The 22635-nt window shown below is 35.2% G+C and overlaps 1 protein-coding gene across 5 annotated transcripts in view; it reads left to right on the top strand.

The window, feature by feature from the left end:
• The window catches only part of LOC143229109 (uncharacterized), an 88309-nt gene that overhangs the window by 60489 nt on the left and 5185 nt on the right, over positions 1–22635 (top strand). For 4 of the 5 annotated variants that reach the window (XM_076460966.1, XM_076460957.1, XM_076460994.1 and 1 more), the window contains 5 exons: positions 17599–17778; positions 18186–18464; positions 19608–19659; positions 21322–21576; positions 22492–22552. In XM_076460966.1, the coding sequence (XP_076317081.1) occupies positions 17713–17778; positions 18186–18464; positions 19608–19659; positions 21322–21576; positions 22492–22552 (713 nt within the window). In that variant the 5' untranslated portion in view covers positions 17599–17712. Of the gene's footprint in view, positions 1–15556; positions 15938–17598; positions 17779–18185; positions 18465–19607; positions 19660–21321; positions 21577–22491; positions 22553–22635 lie in introns of those variants that run through there. The other variant, XM_076460984.1, reaches the window with a different exon arrangement.

Genomic DNA, 22635 nt, shown 5'->3' on the forward strand with positions numbered 1-22635 from the left:
TCCAGGCTTTATCAAGTTAGCCTAACGTGTATCTTAGAACTTGTAAAACAAATAGCGGTTTAAGTTTGTAGTTATTTATCATTCCTTATTTCATATTATTTATGTATTTATCGTAAATATATTTTATAAGTATAATGGAAAGATTAAAAATTCACACACACACACACACACACACACACACACCAGTGTACAGCCTAAACTTAGTTACGTTGTTACTTCGCCAAAACTTGCGCATTCTACAAACACTTGGGATTCCATTTACTGTACGCCATCTACCACCGGTTTATAATTAGTATATTTAGGTGCATTTAATTAATGTTCACATTTTAATGTTATATTCAGCAGAGCTTTAAAATTATGAATGGTTTTTGTAGGCTTCTTTGTGCATATAGTGCTTCGTGTTTCGTGTCCCAAAATCGCATTCCGCGCATTATATGAATGATGTATTATCCAATTATTCAGATAGAGTAACCCAAACGTTAGCGACGGGATGGTGTTTACTAGCTGTCTTCCTTCTAACCTGTTCATTTTCAAATTTAAATTCTTTTCAAAACTGCTTAATTTTTTGTATTGCCTTATCATAGTTTCAACTAATGCTTGAAGGTTGGATTTATCGCTGTTACAAATTTTCATTTAAAAAAAACAAACAAACATCATACGAGTCTTTCGTAACTGAAATTTAGTTACACTTCAGTGTTATCATTCGTGAGGAAATTACAAGTTATTGTACAGATATCCAACAATATGGCTTCAAACGATTGACGCTGATTGTTAAACAGAGGTATGATTTATTTTATTGCTAACACACTGTGAGGGACGTATTGCATTAGATTAAAGCTTTTAAACAGATATGAACAATGTAGTAGTAGTTTTGCACTGGTGATGTTACTACCTGTCATCGTATTAAAAAAAAATCGCTGTTATTAAATACGTGACACGTACTTAATATTCACATGAGAGTGGCGTTGTTCTGTAGCAGTTGTTACTTCTAAAATGGTACGTCGATATTGGCTGTTCGATACGTTAAAAACAAAAGTTAAGATTTAATGATGAAATTTCCCAGCTCGCATTACTGGATAATTATCATAATGTTTCTTATTTAACTCAAAACGGACTCAATTTATACGGTCCAGCGGCATAAGGAATAGCATGAAGTTATACAGATAACGTATGTGGAAAATTGTTAGCTACACTGCGCTTTACTTGGCCGGTTTTAATCGTTCAATATTTCACTTTTTACTGCAAAAATAAGTCTGACAAATGAATAGAAGTTGTGCGAACTGAGGCGTAAATGTGAAATTTTAATTAACAATAATTATTTAGTTACAACTTGACTTCATTTATATTTGAAATAATAAAAAGAGAAGTTTTTTAAATATCTTCGTATGAAAAATCTCAAAACTATTTTCCAGTTTTGACGTATCCTTTAAAATTTCTGTATGCTGTAATTGCTATCAATGTCAGTAATTTAGGCTTAATGAAGTGTTATTTCTTAAAACAATGCAATAACTGCATTTGAACTGGTTAACCAGTTAAAAATTCCCTTGAGTTTTTGTTCCTCTCCTTTAGTGAAGGAAACAAAAAAAACCAAAAAAAACACGAGGTTGTTAAAAAGGGGTGTATGAGGTATTTGATTTTTAATTTTACAGTTTTTTAAATTTCATTTTATCGCAAAACCACCCAACAATGCTATTAATTAGCAGCAATCACTTTTATGACTACTTTTTACATAGTTAAATTTAACATCCATTTTTAAAACTCTACCTGTACGTGTATCTTTATATGAAACTCTCCGAGCCTGTAAGAAAGGGTACGGGAAGAAGGGATTTGTGGGGGGTGGGAGTTATGGGCATCTGCTTGCAGTGTTTAGAAGTGTTATAAAGGAGTCTTGACGTACTTTTCGATTTTTGTTCCTCTGTTTTGGGGCGAATCCTTTGTAAACATTGTAGCAAGGCCTCTGGTTAAAGCCGTTTTATTTTTTTTTTACTTTAATAGATAAATGCATGTTGATGCTGGCATCTTTTTACATGTTCTAACTTAACAGCAGCCGAATGATTCGTGGTTCCTTTATGTACAGGGGTTAAATATTTTTTGTGGTATTTCATCACCCCCACTAAAACTTCGTTCCAGGCTTGATCTTGATGCCTGTTTTAAATTTAATACAGCTTTTTGTTGGGGGTGATGTGGTAGCCAATAATTCATGTGACTATAGGCAACAAAGTTTGTATATATATAAACGTACACCGTAAAGGAAACGGTAAACTTGGGTATATTGTTAGAACACTGGCTGTTATTGATAAACGTAAGGTTCAAAAACATTGGAAAACAAGAAGACGGCTTTTATTTTCACATTGCCACGTGCTGGCTTGTATAGTTTTCAAGTAACTTATCACTTGCAAGATTTATTTCATTTACGAATGTTTGTTTTTGCGAAAGTTAGGCTCAATCAAAGATACAGTCGTAGCACTTAGCTTAGGGAGAACAAAGTTGGAGTTTTAATACATACTTTAGTAAATATTGGGTCAAGGAAACTCGGCCATTCTTGTATGTTTATATGTTACTCTACTTTTAAGTCATTACATGCTTCGTCTGTTTGTTTGTTTCATTTGAAAACGATCATCTGAAAATTAGGCCCAAGGTCTGGCGAAGCAAACGACTCCTTTGAAAAATGTACGTGAATGTATTAGATTTATCCTAGCGGAACATTACATTCTCACCCTGTCAGAAAGCTTAGAAAAATTTCTTTATAGCACGTGACTTAATATTTTTGAAGGTGACTCGTCGCTAGTTGAGCGAAAAATGTAGCATATATGCAATACATCTCGATGTAGCGTCAGTTTTATCAATGAAAGAACAGAGTACGTGTACTTTGTTTTCCTTTCGTGTGGAATCTATTCTTCTATAAATGTAGACTTTTCTTGGTACGAAGTCAAAATGCTTTATTAAACCCGTTCAATAAATTATGTAACTGAAACTGTTTTTTGAATATACACTCTTAATCCCTTTACGTACAAGTGAACTGAAAAAAAAACGAAACAAATATCGTTCTGAGACTTTATCGAAACCATGGTGTTGTATATTACATTAGATTTTTTGGCTGGCTAAATATTAGACTGGCTGCCTACGTTATGATGCCTGCAACAGTATATAAGGGGTCAATCATAATGTTTTCCGTTTTTCACAAGCGTACGTAAAATGTTTTGTTTTTCACCACTCTTCTCATCTGAAAGTGTACACGTAAAATGGTAATTTTGTAAGGATATTACGGGTATTAGTGTAAATAGGGCACTGTCAAACAGGAAATGTTTAGGTTCTCTGTTTTCGGACTACTAGTCGGTACTTTTTGAAGCTACTTATTGATGTTGAGTAATATCCTTTCTGTTGTGTATTTGTGAACGACACCTAATTAGTTACACTTTAATAGGTGCATCGCAGCATTGGTAATTGATTACAAGCATGAGATTACTCTAAATGGATATCACTTTGCGGAGTAACGTGGTATAAAGCCCAGGTATAAAAACCCTATTGGTGATTCCTTCGTATCAAGAGTCAAGACACATCCAATTGAAACCTTGCTAATTTCAAAGGTTCGTGAAAACGTCATGACAATAAATCCGCGAATCAGCTTCCAAAGTTTTAACTACTACATCTAAGTTTGTAGAGAAGTCTTTAATGTGACGGATGAGAATGAACTTTCACAAACAATTTTTCAACATGGAAATATTTATCTATTAATGAGAATTACTTTATTTTTTATAGTATCTTTAACAACTTTTCACCATTATCTTCATTATTAACTGGTGTTATTTCCTTTTTACACCTTCTGCCAATTTTTGAATGATATATGTAATAAATATTTGTAAGTCTTTGTAGAAAAAAAATGTAAACCGTATTTTTATATCCAAATAATCTTTTTTGTAAGGCTTAGTGTTTTGCGTTTTATGTTTAGTGGATTATGCCTCGGAGCGAAAGAATCTGTCGTTCGTGGTATATACGGGTGGTAGAGGGAACTTGTTAATTTTTCACGATAGTTACCATGGAATTATGGTAGTTACACTGTGCTGCTTCATTTTAACTTCAATTTTATTAAGTTAATGTTCGATTGTCACCAGTTGCTCCGTTTTCATTTCGAGAAGGGCAGTGACTACTTTTGGTGCCCAGCTGTTTCTTGGAGCAGATGTCTCACTCGGCTAGGATTCACCACCTGGTATCGTGGCTGCAGGTCAAGAAAGCATGGAAATCTGTCCCTCGTGCAAAGGCAGGATACCCCGATATAAATAGTTAATGTGTATCTTTTATGTATATGGATGTGTATCACATTTGTAGCTTTTCTATAGAGCCTACATAAATAAATTACGAAGTGGAGTAACTAGTTTTTAACATTACTTTATAACCAGTTTTACTTCTTAAGTAATCTGACTGGAGAGAAGTTTTTTACAAAACAGTTTTATACAACTGTTTTATATGAATCAACATAAAGTACACATTTGTTACGATATCACGTCATTAGTTTGGTTTATTGATATCGCATCCCGCTCATAACGTGAGTTTAAATAACAGATTTGTTCTGATTTCTCAGTAGTTCTGCCCGAGTGTCTGAAAGCTTCTTAATTACCTGAACCTCAGAAGTGTTGATACTATCATTTCTACTTCTTTATCAGGGTCAAAATTATTTCTTTAAAATCGAAGATCAACTGGTTTAGGCATTCAGCTACTAGTGTTGCGGTCGAGGGTTCCAATCACCGCCCGGAATCATCATAATGTTACGGTCAATCCCACTGTTTATTGGAAAAGAGTAGCCCAAGAGTTGATGGTGGGGTAGATGGCGTTAACTAATTGTCTTTCTCCTTGTCTGTTGTTACTAAATTAGGGAAGGCTAACGCAAATAGGCCTCGTGTAGCTTTTGCGAAAAATTCGAAAGAAACCAACTTGCATAACATGTACCTTACTGTTTTCTGTTATTTGATGATGACGAACCTGACGAAGATATACTAAAACAGAATACCTAAACTCTAGAGTAACACGCTCACTGTTAAAGCTAAGCCTCGTTATTTGGACTGTTTTTTTTTTCATTCATTTACTTTTCAAAACATCAGAAGCAAGAAACTTCGTTAAGTTTCAAAATGTCAAAACCAAAATTTTCGGCAAGTTCCTCATAGTTTAAAGATACAACAGTTGTTCATAGTAATTTAGCAGGTAACGTAAGTTGTGTTGAATGTTATTTAGTATATAAAAGATCGTATGGGTCCTATGTATATGTGACTGCAGCAGTGACAGGTTGTAGAATTTATATTAATCTAGTAGTGTTAGGATATCGTTATAAGAGTAAGATAAATGTCGACTTTTGCACGATAAATAAGAAGGTTAGGACTACCTGTATACGTGTCTAAACACTTCTTTCTGTTCTCAATATATGGATTTTTTTTTTTTAACCAAATGTCACATGGTCCAGTACAATTTTTGGCTCTGTTGGTTTTCACAAAAATATCGTTAAAAATAGTTAGGTTTACCAAACTGTGACTATTGTTACTTTACGAATATTTACTTATTTGTAAAAAAAATCCCCATTTTATATTATTTCGGAGTATTTGTTGAAGTTTCTATGCGGGTTCGGTTTGGGCTTGACTTGTACTTGGTAGATGGTTGGGGGTTAAGATTTGTACCTTGATTGGGGAGCGTCAGTTTTGATGCTGTGTGTCCTATCTTTGCATCTGGCGTTTCGTGGCAGCTGTCTGTGTCTCACGTGCTTTTTCTAGTACCACACATCTAGGCTACAATATTCGGTTGTTGAGCGAATAATAGTGGCACGCGCTTACTGTCACGAGCCACGCGTCGGTTTTAACACGCGTTTTGTGGATTGTTGTTTTTTGATGGGGTTTTTTTTTGTTTTAGTTCTGTCTAGTGTGAAACATGTTTTGCTGTTTTCTGCATCAGCTTTTCGGATGTGGATGACTTCTGTTCACATCGAGTGTCGTCAAGTGGTTTATTAATAAAAACTCGGCAGTGTTGATACTACAATCATTTCAAACCTTTTTATTATCACTGTTGGCAGGTGTCTGAACCCTGCTGTTGCTGAAATAAACTTATGTAAAATATAATTTTCTTAAACTGATGTTTGTCTTTATTCTGGGAAGATTACTGGTACACACACACCAAAGATTTATTTATTTATTTATTCTGGTAGGCTGATAACGACATATGTGCATGTGTGGACGATGTTTATTTCTGGTATGATATTTATTTTTTATTTATAATGACTGGTAATCTCTAGAATTCTATGTTGGTTCCTGTTTAATTTCCAAGTGTACTACCGTTTGTTTTGTTTTTTGGAAGCCGGTTCCCTGTTCTATTATTTTTTTATTTGTTACCAGTTCTAAAATTGCATAAAGAGGTACCGTTAACTTACAGAAAACGTGATGTTAGGTCCTGGAGGGAGTACTCGATCTTCTCTGAGAATTTTGCTCCTTCTTTCCCACCATGGTGTACGTTTTATGTTAAGCCTCTTGTATTAATAGAAACGATCAGTTACGTTTATCCTTTTTATCTAAAACGTCATGCAGTTGTTAATCAAACCATCGTAGCAGAAGTAGGTTGTTAATGTTGACGTTATTATTTTATCATATTTGTGGAAATGTTAGCCCTTGTTTCTTGGGTTTTTACAAGGTGTCTAAGATAGAAGTTTTGAAGCGGAGTTAAAGTGAAATCTCGTGGTGTGAAGACAAAATGTAACTTACAGTGTTGGGTTTGGGTACCTCGGTATTTTAGCGGTAAGTACGAGTACTTTAAGCGTTAAAACCCGGGTTTTGATAGACGTGGTGGGCATAGCACAGAAAACCTGTTGTGTAGCTTTGCACGTAAGAACAAAGTTTTAATGGTTATCAGCGACTTGTTAACTCAAAGCGGCTAGTTTCTGCCTATTTTCAGCGATGGTATAAACGCATCTATTACCTATACACTTCCTGACAGACGAGGTTCCGTTGTACTGTTATTGTTTTTTTGTTCTTGTGTTTTCTACCGAAAGTAACAACTCTTTGTCTCGTACAGTTTGTCTAGTAAACCTTGTATAAACTAAGTTTTTAGGTGTTAAAAACGCATACTTTTTCACTTCCAGTAAGTTGAAACATTACATATTATACAGAAGTGTTATATTATCAGTGGGTCTGTGTGGAACAGATGGTCTTTCCACTTGTACATTTTGCAGAGAATGAGCCAGTGCGCGAGGCAGATGCAGCACGAACCCAACAAAGCAGAGTACCTTCGAGTCGGTATTGTTGTACGTGGTGGCTAAGGGAACAAGCAGCACGTGGTGCGAGGGTCTCACCCTAATAACTAACAAATCTTTGATTAGAAAAGCTTTTTTTAATAGTCGCAATTTTGTGCTGCTAACAGCAGAAAGAGCAAAACTTTCCGACTGCTTTAGGTTGAGTATACGAAGAAGTGGCCTTAGCGAAAGAAAACAAAAAACATTGGTTAAAAAAAGTTATATAATGTTATTCGTTTTTTGACACTGCGAAAGGAGTCTTGCCAATTCGTCTGTCGGTTATTTTAAACCAGTATCTGGTTGGATTCGTTAAAATGTTTAACATTGTATTTGCTGACGCTTACTAAATAAACATTTGACTTTCTCGTCTTTCGAAACCTGTATAGGCTAAAAACTTTGATTTATTACAATAAAAGCTTTCAGCTGGTGTAATTTTAACAGATGACTGGTTAACGTACAGATAGAGAACAATCTTTATTTAACCTCTAACTAAAAAGTCGAGTTATAACGACTCTGTTACTTTGGGTCGCATAGACTGGGTTTTAAACAAGCAGTTTATCTACTCCGACTAAACCACCTTTAGCCTCGTCCAGTATTGGAAGTTGTGGTCTTTATTTCGGTATAATGCTCGCATCTGAGTTGTCTAAACCTTTAAAACTGGCCATTGAAGAAAAATGTTTCTTTAGCAATTTCTCGATTTTGTTGTGTATTTTTTATTGCGTACCATTTGTTATATAATTGGAAAACGAACTTCAAAAGCGTATCGAATTTACTAGTCGTTGGTTTGTTGGGTGGTTTACTAATATTCACTGGTACGTAGCGATAACGTAATGCTTTTCAAACTTTCTGTTAGTGTGTGAACAAAATGTGTTGTTTTGACGACCCGACTAAAACTTCAGTTGGTGAATTTAATTTAACAAATTGTAAGATGTATTTACGAGGAATAATATATACAACTTGTAACTTTTACAGAAAAATAACGCAGTATCATTGTCAAACCTTGTAAAAACTGCAACACTTTTGTGAATAGTGTTTTTTTTCTACAGTCTTCCCTACGATTGTTTTTGTTTATTTGTTGTTGTTTTTTTAAATTTCGTGTAAAGCTACACGAGGGCTATCTGTGCTAGCCGTCCCTAATTTAGCAGTGTAAGACTAGAGGGAAGGCAACTAGTTATCACCACCCACCGCCAACTCTTGGGCTACTCTTTTACCAACGAATAGTGGGATTGAACGTCACATTATAACGCCCCCACGGCTGAAAGGGCGAGCATGTTTTATGTGACAGGTATTGGAACCCGCGATCCTCAGATTACGAGTTTAATACCTTAACCCACCTGGCCGTGCCGGCCTTCTTCCCTGCGAACAGTACGTCAAAACTTAATGGTGACTAAACCTACATCTTAGCTGTGTCGGTCTAGTCCTTTAACGTATGTGAACATAACGTAATTCTCACGTTTCGTTGTGCGAGCTTCTGCAGTCGAGACCGTGTAATTATGAAAATATTTATGCAGATGTAAGTGTGAAATATTATATTACTACTAGTGATGTGAAACGTGCTAGTTACAACAATATTTAACATTAAAACTACCTCTAACTGCATTAAAGTTATAATTAGGTTTAATGCAAACAAAAGTGACGACGTGAGTTAAAATTGTGCTATAATATTACGAAAACCTCTATCCTGGTGTTCAAACTCGGCACCACGAGATTTTAATGTTAATAAAATGTATTATTATAAACCCTTACCTCGCATGTAAAATATTCGGATCTCACTATTTTCTGTTTGGGAATATTAAGTTTTTTAGCGTGAGGACTGTTACAAAAATTTATTTTTAATACACTTTGTTACTCCGTAGTATATTTCTGGCGAAAGCTTTTAATACAGCGACATCTAGACATACAGTTCGGAGACTACAATTATTTCAACTACAATGGTTTTAAATTTGTTTACTTCTACGCTATCTGACGTACAAGGTGCTATAGAAGGGGTCAAGGTGACAAATTAGAAGGTTTGGCAACTTAAATAGAACAATTATTCCATGACATAAGTATATTAAAGTTTCAAATTCTGTTAAACGACATGTAATATTTACTATTAACTGTCGTGCTGGAAGTATTCCGTCTGAGTCGCGTTTTGTCTTGTTTCTTGTTGTGGAAACAATGTATGTTTCTAACAGAGCCTAATAGGCTAACTTACGCTGTTGGTATGTAAACAATGTCAGGTACTGTCTTCATTAACGAAATGCGTTATCATGGGAAAATACGTGGAAAATATCTGCACCTTGTGTGATTGTTATTAGAAATTTTCGTAGTATTGGTTTGTAATTGTTTTCCAACTTTAGGCTTCTAAAGCGTATCTTTCAAATATACCTTTGGTGTATAGGATACGTTAGTTAGTGTGTATGTGTTGATGTATCTTAATGAAACTCGACAAGAAACTGTTACATGAGCGTTACTTTAGTTTCGTATGTCCATGTAACTACAGATTGATGTGCAGATAGACATAAATTTAGTTGTGTGTTTTCCAGTTTTTACTGACTATTTTGAAGATTAAGGAAAGCAACTCGTGTCTGTTCATCAATCGCGAATTTACATAACTTCCGTCCAACTAGTTGTGAATGTGACGGTACATGTAGCTTGGTTAACTTCAACAGTTGAACGAAAATTTACGCGTATTCTTCTCATTTTAATGATCTAGCAAAAAGGCCATAAACTGAAAGTTACAACTGGAAAAAGTACAGCTACAGGTAATTGACTTTCCATACACAACTAAGGAAGGAAATTGATTTCCATAGACAACTAAGGAAGGAAATTGAACAAGATATCCCACGTGACGACTTGTCGTGTAGAAGATTTATAAAGACAGCAGGTTGAATATTGTGTAACATGCGATTCAGAATTTTTTACACTAACTTCATTGTCGTCAAATAGAACATAAAACTAAAGAAAAAATGTTTGTTTGTTTTTTCAAATTAAAATTTGCATATCGTTTCAAAATGTTTTAGTCGGTGGAAAAATAAGAATCTGTGAAAATAAACTAAATTTATATCGATAACCAAAATGTGTCTGAAACAAGAAACTGATAATTGGTAAACTTGAATTGCTTTCATAAGATTAAAAAAAACAAAACACTCGGAATATTGCTTTCTGTGGAAGCCATGAGAAGCTGAAATGTGTTGGATATTTGGGCCACATTGATCTTATCAAAAGGTTCTGGTTGCTGTCCGACTTGACCCAGACTGCTGTTAGAATGTCGAGTAATTACGCTGTTATGCTAGGCTGTACGCTACTTGTATTCGACACACAATAGATCATTCGGTTTTTCAAAACAACTGGGCCATTTGAGACGGAAGATGGTAAGGTTGGTATTTCATCAGTTTTTTTTCTTGCTAGAAGATACAGATAGTACTGGTGCAATCGTACTGGGCAAACTTGAAGAAATGTTAACAGTACTGTAAGCTTTACAAACCTAAGAATATATCAGTAGGGCCAGTGTGAAAGGTAAGAGTGGTGGACTTTAAAAACTGAACTAAATCTAAGCAGGGACATCCGGGTTATTCGTACCTGTATGTTGACTGAATCTTATTGGGTAAGTGGATCCTGAAGGGTTATTTTATCTGTCTACTTGGGTGTGGCTCATGTCCTATTATTTCAATGTTTTGTTATATGTTTATCTCTTACGTGACTGGTTGTTACAAATAATCCAATACTATAGTCTAATATGTCTGTTGTGTCCCTTTTGTTGTGTATTTGTTTTTCCAACATATTTTAGTGTATTTTGATGTGGGACGTTGTAAATACTGTTTTTGGAGTACGTTAAGCCTTTTAATGTTTTGAATACTGTATGTACTAATTTATTGTTGTGAACAATTCTTGTTACGAAGTCAGTTTATTGTTAACGGTTTATTGTATAATGAGGAACATAAAGAAACAAACGGCTGAATTGTAATTTTTTTTATTTTTCATATTTCGCGTAAAATGTTTTTTTTATTGAGAGACTTTAACCTAGTAAAAAGTAGTTAGTCCTTTACAGACTAACTAACATGCAAATCGCAAACTAGGGCGCACCAATTCCAGTCTTGTACGTATAAACCGAGAAGATAGTCCCTAAATTCAAAATTAGTACAAGTTTAACACTCCTACGAAAAGTGGGGCCTAATAGGCCCCAGAGCAACTTGAAAGGTTATTAATATTAGGCTAATAATTTTGTATTTAAATGAAATTGTCATTTAAATCCATTAATGAATGGATTAACGAGATCCCCACTGTCCCGATCTACTATCTAGCGAAACCACAGCCAGGGGAACGGGCTTGGAGAAATCAGGACTAGAAACGTCTTTTCGTAGAAGTGTTAAGTTTGTCTAGAACGTAAAATAAATACAGAGGCTTGCACTCGTTTCTAACAACAAAATGGGGAGTCAGTTGTACAGATGCGGAGTTTGGGGATATGATCTGTTGCTTCGAGAAATTCACTGAAATAACCCAAAATATTGTCCCGATGTTGTTCAAACATCTTCCAAAAGTAAAATCATTTTTGTTGAGAACTAATCCATTTTTACCTACATGTGCACTATTAAGAGGTATCGGCATGGTCATAACATCTAGGGCAAATTGGACACTTGGTAGAAACACTAAACTTTTTCTTGATCATGAGAAACCCACTTGAACTAAAAATGTATCTCAAAACGGCGAATACGTGGTAATACCCATACCAGCCGTTCTGAAATACAACAATAAGTTTTCTTCTTTGGTTGGAGCTTGACCACTCATATGCATGCCAATCAATGACCGATCTGAGGCAGTGAATTTGGTTCCAACGAGAACAAAGTCTTGTTTCTACGAGTCCTTTTCTTTCGCGTTTTTCTTGATCATATTTGAACAATCATGGCCAGTTTCTCTAATCACTTAAACAAGAAATTGAATAAACTTGACTGTTTGCATTAAGTGTTTAATCTTGGAAGTTACCGGTGTTAGTTCTTTTACGAGATAAGTTTATGAACAGAACAATGGTTGTTTCACATTTTGTTTTTCGCTATTAGTAATAACAAAGCTTGCATTAGTTAGATCACTTAGTTTCGTTTTTTCTTTCTTTCATGATTTAACTTAAGATTTATTTTTCTTTCATTTGTGTAAACTTAAAAAAAAAAAAAAGGATGACGGAACTATGATTCTTCTCGTGGGTTTACTTTCGGGGTGATTACCTTGGACTGTAGAGTCGACAAAAACATTAATCGTGTTGTTGGACACAGGCACTAGCAGATTTAAGGTCGTTTGGGCCCAAGAGCGAATAATTTTTGTGAACCCTGTATCTCACGTAATTTTACATGGAATAAAATTATCAGTGTGCTCCCGTTAAGACCCTAGACTCTGGGGCTAAGCTCCCTCTAGCCCTTACCTAAATACGCCACTGGACATAGGCTCTAATCGTGAACAAGGTGGCCTCACTTTCTCAGAGCCAATACTTGAACAAGTCTACCACTAACACCGTCTGGGAAAATGGTCTCTCGTTTTGTTACACACTTTCTGTACATTCTGATCATCATTCTACATATTATGTACGGAGTAAGCAGTGTGTACTTCCAATTTTTTTTGCTACTTAAGATATTCTTATTTACTGTTGGCATTATTTGTGGTTAAGTCTGCACAAAGGCCTTATGACTGGTTACATTTCGTGGAACTGTACGTTATTTGGTTTGATAACCAAAGATTTGCGTCATAAGTCTTCATTACAAGTCGTATAAATGCCCACTTTTTTCGGGTCTGATTGATATAATTGTAAAATGTAGATAAGATGGAAATTATTCCTTATCTTTTATTAACAAATCGGTGCATATTAATATCGTGGGTGGAGATAATTTTACCCCTTTCCAGCGCCTCACCTGTAAGTCTGAAGTTTGCAACGCTAAGAAATCGATACCCAAGGTGGGCAAAGCACGGGTAGCTCATTGCCCAGCTTTGTGTTTAAAAAGAAAAAAAATCCCCACCCACCCATATATATCCATATTTTCTTTCATAACAAGGTATTAGTCAGTCATTATATAATAAAATTAAGAGAAACCAGAGTTTTTACGTATCTTAAAACTAAGTTTCAGTTCCATTGAGTATCTGTCATCCTTCTGTTAAACTATCGTATGTTTTTAGAAGACTTGTACAGAAGGACCATTGTTAATTAAACATAAGACATGCGAACTACAGTTGTGATTTTTGTTGTTGTAAGATACGGTAAACGAAAGAATCGAAACGACAGCTTAAGATAAAATCTCAGTATATAGAAACTGTCGCAATGACCATTTGGCTCGTTATTACATTGGATGTAGTGTACGCAAGTAGCTGTGACGCACATATGTCGTTTCCGGTATAAAGCTTCCTTTAATTGGATTTTTTTTTTTTTTTTTTAAACAGAGGAAGGTGCGACGCTTGCCGTCTATCAAGACAGAACAATTTAAACAAGGTCAGCAACAGGAAACATACCTTGACTGTTGTTATGTCATACCTTTTACACGTGTCAGTTAGTCTCTGTAAATGCCATTAAATCAGAACTATGTAATGTACTCTGATCTTTCTATTTCTTGGATTTCTGTGGACCAAGTTATCGTTCAAGACACCCATTTGTAGTGAACACTGTTTTTGAACTTTTACAAGTAGACTAAATATAGTCTGTATTTTCAGAACATTGCTATATTAGTTAAACATACATAGTTATGGTTGATATTCAAGGCTTACTGATCGAACGTCTTTAAAGCATATAACATTTGTTAAATCCTGTATTTTAAAGTGCCCCTATTTTTGTGTGAAAGGACTTGTAAGAAGGACTAGTTTTGATCAGTCTTTTTTTTTAAGTTTCAGAAACAAAACCGTTAAAATCCGGGTTTCGATACCCATGGCTGGCACAGCACAGATATCCCTCTGTGTAGCTTTGTGCTTAATTCTAAATAAACAAACAAATCACCTTTTTAAATTAATATAAAATGCTCCTTATCTGTAGTTATCATTGTTTTAGTGTAAAACTACAAAATTAATTATCTGCACTTTGTCAAGCGTGGTGAATCTAGCCAAGGATGTTTGCGTTCGTAAAATCGCCGCTAAACTACATAGAACAGCTATTTCTAAACGAAATACTAAATTATTTTTTCCATTAATTATATTGCACTTTCTTTGTAAGTCCGTATATTTACAGGGTCCGTACAAACGTATGGGTTACACAAGTATGTACAATGATACAATCAATAAACCTCGTTAATAGTGCTAGTATTCTATATATATTTTAGATAGAAAATAAGTAATTTATTGAGCTGTTGTTTTTTATCGGTTCTGTACACCGAGAGTTAAAATGGGCAGAAATATAAATTTATTCAATATGGTGCAATATGTGGAATTGGCGGTGTTGAATGGTGTGAAAACAACTCGGTGGTATGAGTCTTTTAATCTCATGTCTGTTTCTCTTCGTAACATTACAATTTAGCGTTTGTAATAGATTAACTTGTCACGTGTACTACCAAATTTTGTAAATAATGTATAGTTAGAATAATGCACGATTTTTAACTGAGAACCTTCCAAGTAGACGTTATCAGAGGATTTAGATATATTAAAGAAATGATGATTTTTATAAAATGACATTACGGTGATACCGATCATTTAAATCACTTGATTTGCTATCAGTTTTATTCTGGGATAGTAAAATAAAGCGAGTCTAGTAGTTGTAGAACATACAAAACTGAAGTATTTTTTTTTTTTTTTTTTTATGAAGACTTGTCTTGTTTTGTTTTTTCTCTCACTCCATTCATTCAATATACACCCTTGGCTCTAAAGTGATTAACGTTAATTTTTAATTGTGGTGACTATCAAGTCCGTAGTGCAGCACGCTGACCACTTAGTTGTGTCATCATTCTTTTTTTTAAGTAACGTTGTATAATTGAATCCAAATCGGATTCGGTGTATTTCAAGTGTATTTAGCAAGCACTACAAACTGTGTTTTTATATTTCCTCTGTAGAAAACCTCTGACCTTTGTGATAATTAATTCAGTTCGGCAGGGTGTGAAGACTAAACGGATATCCACACATACAAGCGTGTTAAAATACGCCACAACCTTATTGCTTTACAAAAATTCAACTTTATTTCCAGTCGTGAACACTAGAAATGTCGTCTGTAGATTATTTACTTGCCCGGCAGATGTCGCTACTGAGTCACCAGAGCATGTCACCTATCAACGTATATTTATAGATACATAAGCAAAAAAATCTTCATTACAAATACAAAACACTTAAATACGGCTACGTTTAATCTTCTTTTGTTGCTATCCTAGAGCCACGCGCTACTTGTTACAATCAATTAGTGCGCTTCTCTGATTGGTCGAGATGGCTGACTGCACGCGACCGACACGCGTCCCTGGAACCTCGAGAGTAGGCTCAGATCTGAGGAAATTGTTCGACGACAAGCTTCATATACGGTTCTTTAGATATCTTATTGCATAAGTCCCTTGAGACGCTTACATTAATCCCTAGTGCAGCTGCGCACGCTCGCAAAAGGTGAAAGATGCTAGTATTCCGTGTTTGTCAGAAAAGCCATTACCAGCTTGTATAGGGAACAGAATATCCACTGGTAGTTCTTACTATTTTAAAATTGTGTAATAGTTAAAAGCGACAAAAATGGTCGGATGTATTGATTAGCCATATTGGGTGAGTTTCTGGTTGTATATTATTTATCTGAAAATTTATACAGTATATGAAAACCTTGCATTTTACAGAATGTCAAACACTCGTTCAAATTAATGTTTTACACTAAAAATGTAGAAATGTTTTATGTTTGTCATGAATACATGTTTAATATTGTTCTTCGGTAAGTGTCTTAAAAACCTCTTACATTGAGCGATTAAAAAAATTGTTACAAAAAGTTAAAGTTTGAAGAGAAACGTGTATAAAAAAACATGTAATTCTGTGAACCAGAGAAAGTCGCCATCTTCTGACGGAAGACCTTAGTTTGGTAATTAACTTTAGCTGTAATGTTAACGGCAGGTGTGACTCGTTCTCACAAGCAGATGTCGGAGGAACGGGACCACTCACTCTGCCTACACTTCACAGTACAGTATGTTTTAGAATAACTTCTATTTGGGTAGATTATATTTGAGCAATTATTTGAGATTACTTAAATATCATGTATGCTTCCCAGTTCACTGATTTGTCAACACGTTTCGACTTAATCATACCTTTTTTTTTTCTTATCTGTTAAAATTATAGTTAATTAAATGTTTATCGTGTTAAATCCTTGCCAGCTTTCCCGAGAATGATTAAATTTGTAAAGTTACGGATAGTACGAGTTGCAGAAGAATATTTATGGATAAACTATGGCGACATCTTTTGGATAGTTTGTTGCAGGTTGTTTGAAACATTAACATCTTAAAATTCAATATAAATTTATAGGAATATGTTACACTTCTGAGAGCCATCTTATTTTGTATAAACTTGTTTTATCGAGGTTTAATAAGTACGCTATTTTTATTATTGGACTCGTTCAAGGTTACGTGCGTTAAATCGCTAATTTGTTTCTGAAACTTCAAAAAGCTTTATCATATTCGGTTATTTCTCAAAACTATGATTCACCTCACGCCATCTATTGATCAACATTTAAGTTACTTTAATTTGTTTGAATTCAAATTTTACAATTTCCAAAACTAAATTATCCAGGTTTCTGTGGCTGTTTAAGCGCCGAAACGATGAGCTTGTCTAACTTAAAGATTCTAAAGTTTGCTTCTGTCTTACTCAAGTTAATTAGTTTGCTATTAGTTGTTTATTTGAACTAGATGCGACAATATTACAATATTGCTTGTTTAAATCTTTCAACGTTCTTAGTTTCTAGTTTACTTAAGAAGACGAAAAGAGAAAGTTCCACGTCAAAATTTCCTCTGTGGATGATACCACTCAAGCGTTGAAAGGTTCTCGACTAGTGGGGACTATTTCAATAGGGCCTTATTATGCTAGCTAGTAATACGTGCAGCTGGCCCTATATATAAAACCCTCGTGCCACGCGCCTTGCTGCCAGAATCACTCGGTTGCTCTGTGCTCGCTAGTCTATGTCTCGCGTGTGATGTGTCTCCTTGTACGCTCTAGGTAAAAGTCTACTTGGATATACCTACTATATACCTGTGTGAGAACAAGCATCTATATTAAATAATATAATTGCGCAGCATAGGTTTAGCTTCCTACAGAACCTATGGATTTTGATCCGATACTATAGCTGTTTTTACAAGATTTTTTAATCTTCCATAGTGTGAATACCTTGTGTTAAATTTACATATCAGCGCTACGTACCTGAACAGCGGATTGTGCCTGTTATATTTCAGAGTGCTGTCAATTACAATTTGGGGAGGAGTCTGAGCTGGTCGAAAGCGAGGCTGACTTCGGTTTAGCACAGTAGCGTCTTACGACAGTGTGGAAGAAGTCTGTGGATTTGCGCGATGGGGCGGCGAATCAAACCGTCTCTAGTTCATTCCGCCTTGCTCGTACTTACTGCGGTATCACTGGTAAGTTCCTATCTAAAGTAAAACTAAAAGTTATGACTTATAGTTAAACATCGTTTATTTGTAGTTGTGAAACTTTACGAAACATTTGCAGCATCACTTTCGTGATACCAGTATGACTCTAAAACAATTGTAAGCAACGAATTTTGTTTGTGTGTGTGAATGTACGTTAGTACGTATATTTAAAAGCATTAGACGCCAGTTTTGGTTTAGAAATCTTTTTCACATTGCAAAATCTCATAAAAATCCAGAACACGTTCTGTGTTTTGGTATCATGGGAACTTTAATTGAGTTGTTGCATTTTGTTTTTTTTAATTGCGTGAGTTTTAGGGTCTTGATCCTGTTTACATCTTTTGAAATTAGTGTTAGCGAAAACCATGGCTTGACTCGAAGTTTCTGTTTATTTTCAGACTCGCAGTTCTGGAGTTTTTGAACTTCGACTTGTTTCCTTTACTAACGACTACGGGCGAGATTTCGAGGGAAACTGTTGTAGTGGGTATCGTACTGCCCACGGGTCGTGCAGTAGTGTTTGTCGGACATCTTTTCGCATATGTTTGAAACATTATCAAACGACAATTGACCCAAACCCGCCGTGCACGTTCGGAGAAATCATAACGCCTGTGATGGCTAATAATTCAGTTTACCACTTGGATAAAAAAGTTCGGTTTTCATTCGATTTCTCGTGGCCGGTAAGTTTTGTTTTGTTGTTGTTGTCGTATTCTAGCTTTGACCATAAGTTTTGTTTTTATGTAATTAATATCCCGATAGCAACTACCTACATAGACTAAAACTAAAGATTAACCTAGTAACGAGTGTATGCATAATTAAATATTTTTACTTATAAATATTATTGTTAGAATATATTATAATTTTGGTTCGTAATTAAACGGAAATTGATAAAGTTGTCATATTAGTTTTCTTTGCCAACTTAAGCTTTGAGGTTAATTACGTAATATTGTGTAAATTCGGAAATTACTTATTTAAAATAAACAATTTTCAATAAAACAAAATATAGTTAGCTATCAACCATTATTAAATATTTCAACGTTTTCATACTTTGTGTATACTATTTTTAACAACATATTATTATAGTGTGTCGTCATTTTTGTGAAGGTATAAAATTTTTAATGAGTACTTAAGTTTAAATAATTCTTGGTTTAAATAGTATAAACGTTGCAGAGGTTTAATGCAAACATAGTTAAACCGGTGTATTTTATAAAGAAAACAACACCCAAATGTAAGAATTTTACTTTTGAAAATTGTTAAAATATTTGTTAGGTGGCGCTATCTTTTAATCCATTAAACTAAACGGATCGAAATACAAGTCGGAGAGTTAATGAAGTTAACTACGACAGATCATTACCGTTTCTTGATCAGTAATCTCGAGGTAAAACTATCCCTTGTCTCAGCTTATTTACCTAAAGCCATCTATGAAGTTAGCCTAGACTTGTTTCTTTTGCTGTTCCTACAATTTGAATCGGTAGAGCAGATACTGTCCACGGTTGGAAGACCCGGTCACCAACCTCTCTCTGTGTGTACGCTTAGTGAGAGCTGAACAACTTAATTTTAATTGGTTAGAAACAATGTAATAGAATAGCCACATGCTGAGAATGGGTAGCCGACTTCAGTGAAATACGTGTCTTAATTTGCCAACATTGTTCTGCCTTAAAATAGAAAATGGTTATAATAAATGAATACTTCAGTGTATGTAAATTTTAATATGTAGAGTCGAAATACGACGACCTTTTTAACTAATAATGGAAAATATGTAAACAGGATTTATTGTAAATGAACTACTGTGAAAATGCAGACGAACACTGTTTTCTTTTCAGGGAACGTTTTCACTGATTGTGGAAGCTTGGCATATAAGCCCCGTCGAAGGGGGTAAGTTTTATCACTGACTTGTGTATTATTAGATGTACTGGTATGTTGTAACTATTTATTGTTATTCAGTTTCCCTATTTGTGCAACAAGTTTCATTTTATTGTGAAAGTTTAACACTTTTAATTACATAAGTTATGATTTCTATTGGTATTAGGTTGTAGTGTTTGCATTTCATGGAATATCTTTTTAAGTCCTGGAAAACCACTAGCTACTTTAGGAACAGCATTATCAAATTTAATCGTGTTTGTTAGTACGATTTTTAATATTCGCTTCGCACGAATATTTTAATATTTCAGTTGTGTAGGAAACGACTCCGAACCTGTTTAGGGTAACATTAATAAAGGCATCGTTTTGTTTCTAACCCTGTGAGGGTTCTCCGCAACAAGTTTTTTTTTATTTATTTGACGGATATTTTAATATCTGTTGCACTTCATACCGATCTGGGTGATGACTGGCTTAGTTCTAGGTTCAACAGATCATAAGTCGTATGTGAAATCGAAACTGTTAAAATCAAACGTTTCTATTTTCGCCCGAAAGTAAACTTTAGTTGCTCCGAACTGCAATACGTCATAAATCTAAAGCATCAAAATATTAATACTATTATTTGATCGGCTTTTCCTTCTTCACCACATGTGTCTTTCACAGGTTATTCTGCAGCACTATTTTAACTATTTCTATAGTTCGGTGTGTCTTGTTTTTCACGTGCTAATCTCCGACGCTGTTCTTCCAAAAGATGGGGTCACTGAACTAGGTGATCTGTTTCTACACAAGTTGGATCTAGTAAAACATTAAGATAAATTCGTATCAAAACCTGATACAGGTGTTAATGGTCAACTATAGTTTCGCCACCAAAACGTCTTAGGAATGTTACGTTTGTCTGTAGAGATGACTTGTTTTTCTGACGCTGCTTTTCATTTCGTGGTCAATGGGGAGAGCCAACACCAGAAAGTAAAATTTCTCATTTCCTTGGGTTTCCTGAAAGGCCAGAGACGTTGACGGAAGCGGTCAGCTGGCCATCTGGTGCAGTTTGTGCTCTGCATCTTTCTCCCTTCCCGCTGGTTTTCAAGGCCGTAATCTACCGACCGTGGGAAACTTATTTCTTAGACCCGACTGTCATTTGTTGTGCAGTAAGTCTGGCGTCAAGGCGCCATCTATCGGCATCACGGTCGAATATATGTCACGTAAGGAAATGAGTTTGCAGTAGCGGTGTTCACTGACACTTTTTAATTACAATCCTGTGTGTATCTTAATTTAATAACAAAACAAATTATTTAACTGATCATGTGATAGATAAGAGCGACAATAATTAGTGCGAACGTCGAGATATTTGTATGAACGCGAATGCAAAGTAAAAAATTTAACTACTAGAATATACGTAAGCTGTCTTGTAGTTCGTTTTTAGTGTTATTTGTGGAAAATTTATTACGTTTTTGAAGTTTTATGTATAACTAACTATTTCGTACCTTGTTACGGTAATATTTGAACAGTTTAACGTGGCTGAATACTTGTATTTGAACTACCCGTTTCACGACTGCACGGGCAGGACAACTGGTGACAAAATTATTTATAAATACGCATCAAATGCTAACGGTATTCCTGCATTTAATGTATTTGAATTTAAATTACGTTGTATGCTTTTTAGTAATTGTATCGATTTTCCAGGAGGTAGGTCGCTTATCACACGCCTTGCCACCCAGCGTTACCTGGAAGTCAACCCCCAGTGGACAGAAGATGCTCACAGAAGAAATCACACCACGATGCTGTATACTTACCGAGTTCTTTGTGATGATACTTACTATGGTGAGACTTGCACCAAGCTCTGCCGACCGAGGAACGATAAGTTTGGCCACTACACGTGCAGTTCGACGGGTGAGAAAGTGTGTTTATCGGGGTGGACAGGAGAGTACTGTTCCGAAGGTGAGCAATAATCACGTAACGCTTGATCTCTAGAGAAAGGGGAGTTATTTTATCTTTGATTCGCGTGTTTGTGTTGTTCACGCACCACGTCTCGCGCTCATCAAGTAGCGCAGCATTGTATGTCTTTGGAAATTACGGTTAATGTGAAAAATTGTTTAACTCCATTTTTCTTCTTTTTTTTTTTCTTCTTTTTATCCTGTGTTGTGAAAAGTAAAACGAGCCATCCGTGGGTTACAGGTAATGTAGGTCACCTCCGCAAGGGGGCGGGACCATTGCCCGACATCTGCTCGCCTCTGGGGCCAGCTGTCGCTAAAGTGCGCGCCACCCTTAATTCAGTGACGTCTTTTAACAATGACGCGTTCTCAAGTCAAGACCGATTCTTGTCGCTGCTGCGCAACTCCAAAACTCCCAGGAAGTTATTGTCTGTTGTATGAAAAGTTAAATAACCGGCGCATAAAAAGATTTGTGTATGGAAGCATCGAATTATTTACTATTTCAAAGACTTTTTATGATCGCGATAAAATATTCATATTTCCTTGTTTCAATTTAAACCTCTATTCATAATAAATATTGCTTAATGTATAATAATGTAAACATAAACCGAGAAAAATTGTAAAAAATATAACGGAGTGATAAGTCGAACGCTCTTCTAGGTTACTTGTATGAAAAAATAATAGGTTATGAATAAAAAATTCCTTTTAAAATGTGTTTTTCGCCCCTTTTTAAAAAAAATCAAATATTTGATTTTAAATATGAAATTTTATAAGTGGGTAGCTTTCTCACTGCAAGACAAAGATACTTTTACTCAGTGTTATAAGGTTGCTTTAGTAAGACAGAGAAAAGCTTATATCTAATATATAATTCATTGTTTGTTTTTCTTATTAGAACTAAACACACCGTTTCTTTCTTTTTTAGCCGTCTGTTTTCCAGGCTGTCACAGCCAACACGGTTACTGCAACCAGCCTAACGAGTGCATGTAAGTTCAGTTCTCTTTCATGCTTTGATTCGTTTACTCCGTGGGAAATCACGCACTCTTACGTATAAAATGTGTTTAATGGC

Source organism: Tachypleus tridentatus, chromosome 1 (assembly GCF_004210375.1).
Source record: "Tachypleus tridentatus isolate NWPU-2018 chromosome 1, ASM421037v1, whole genome shotgun sequence".
Taxonomy (NCBI): Eukaryota; Metazoa; Arthropoda; class Merostomata; order Xiphosura; family Limulidae; genus Tachypleus; species Tachypleus tridentatus.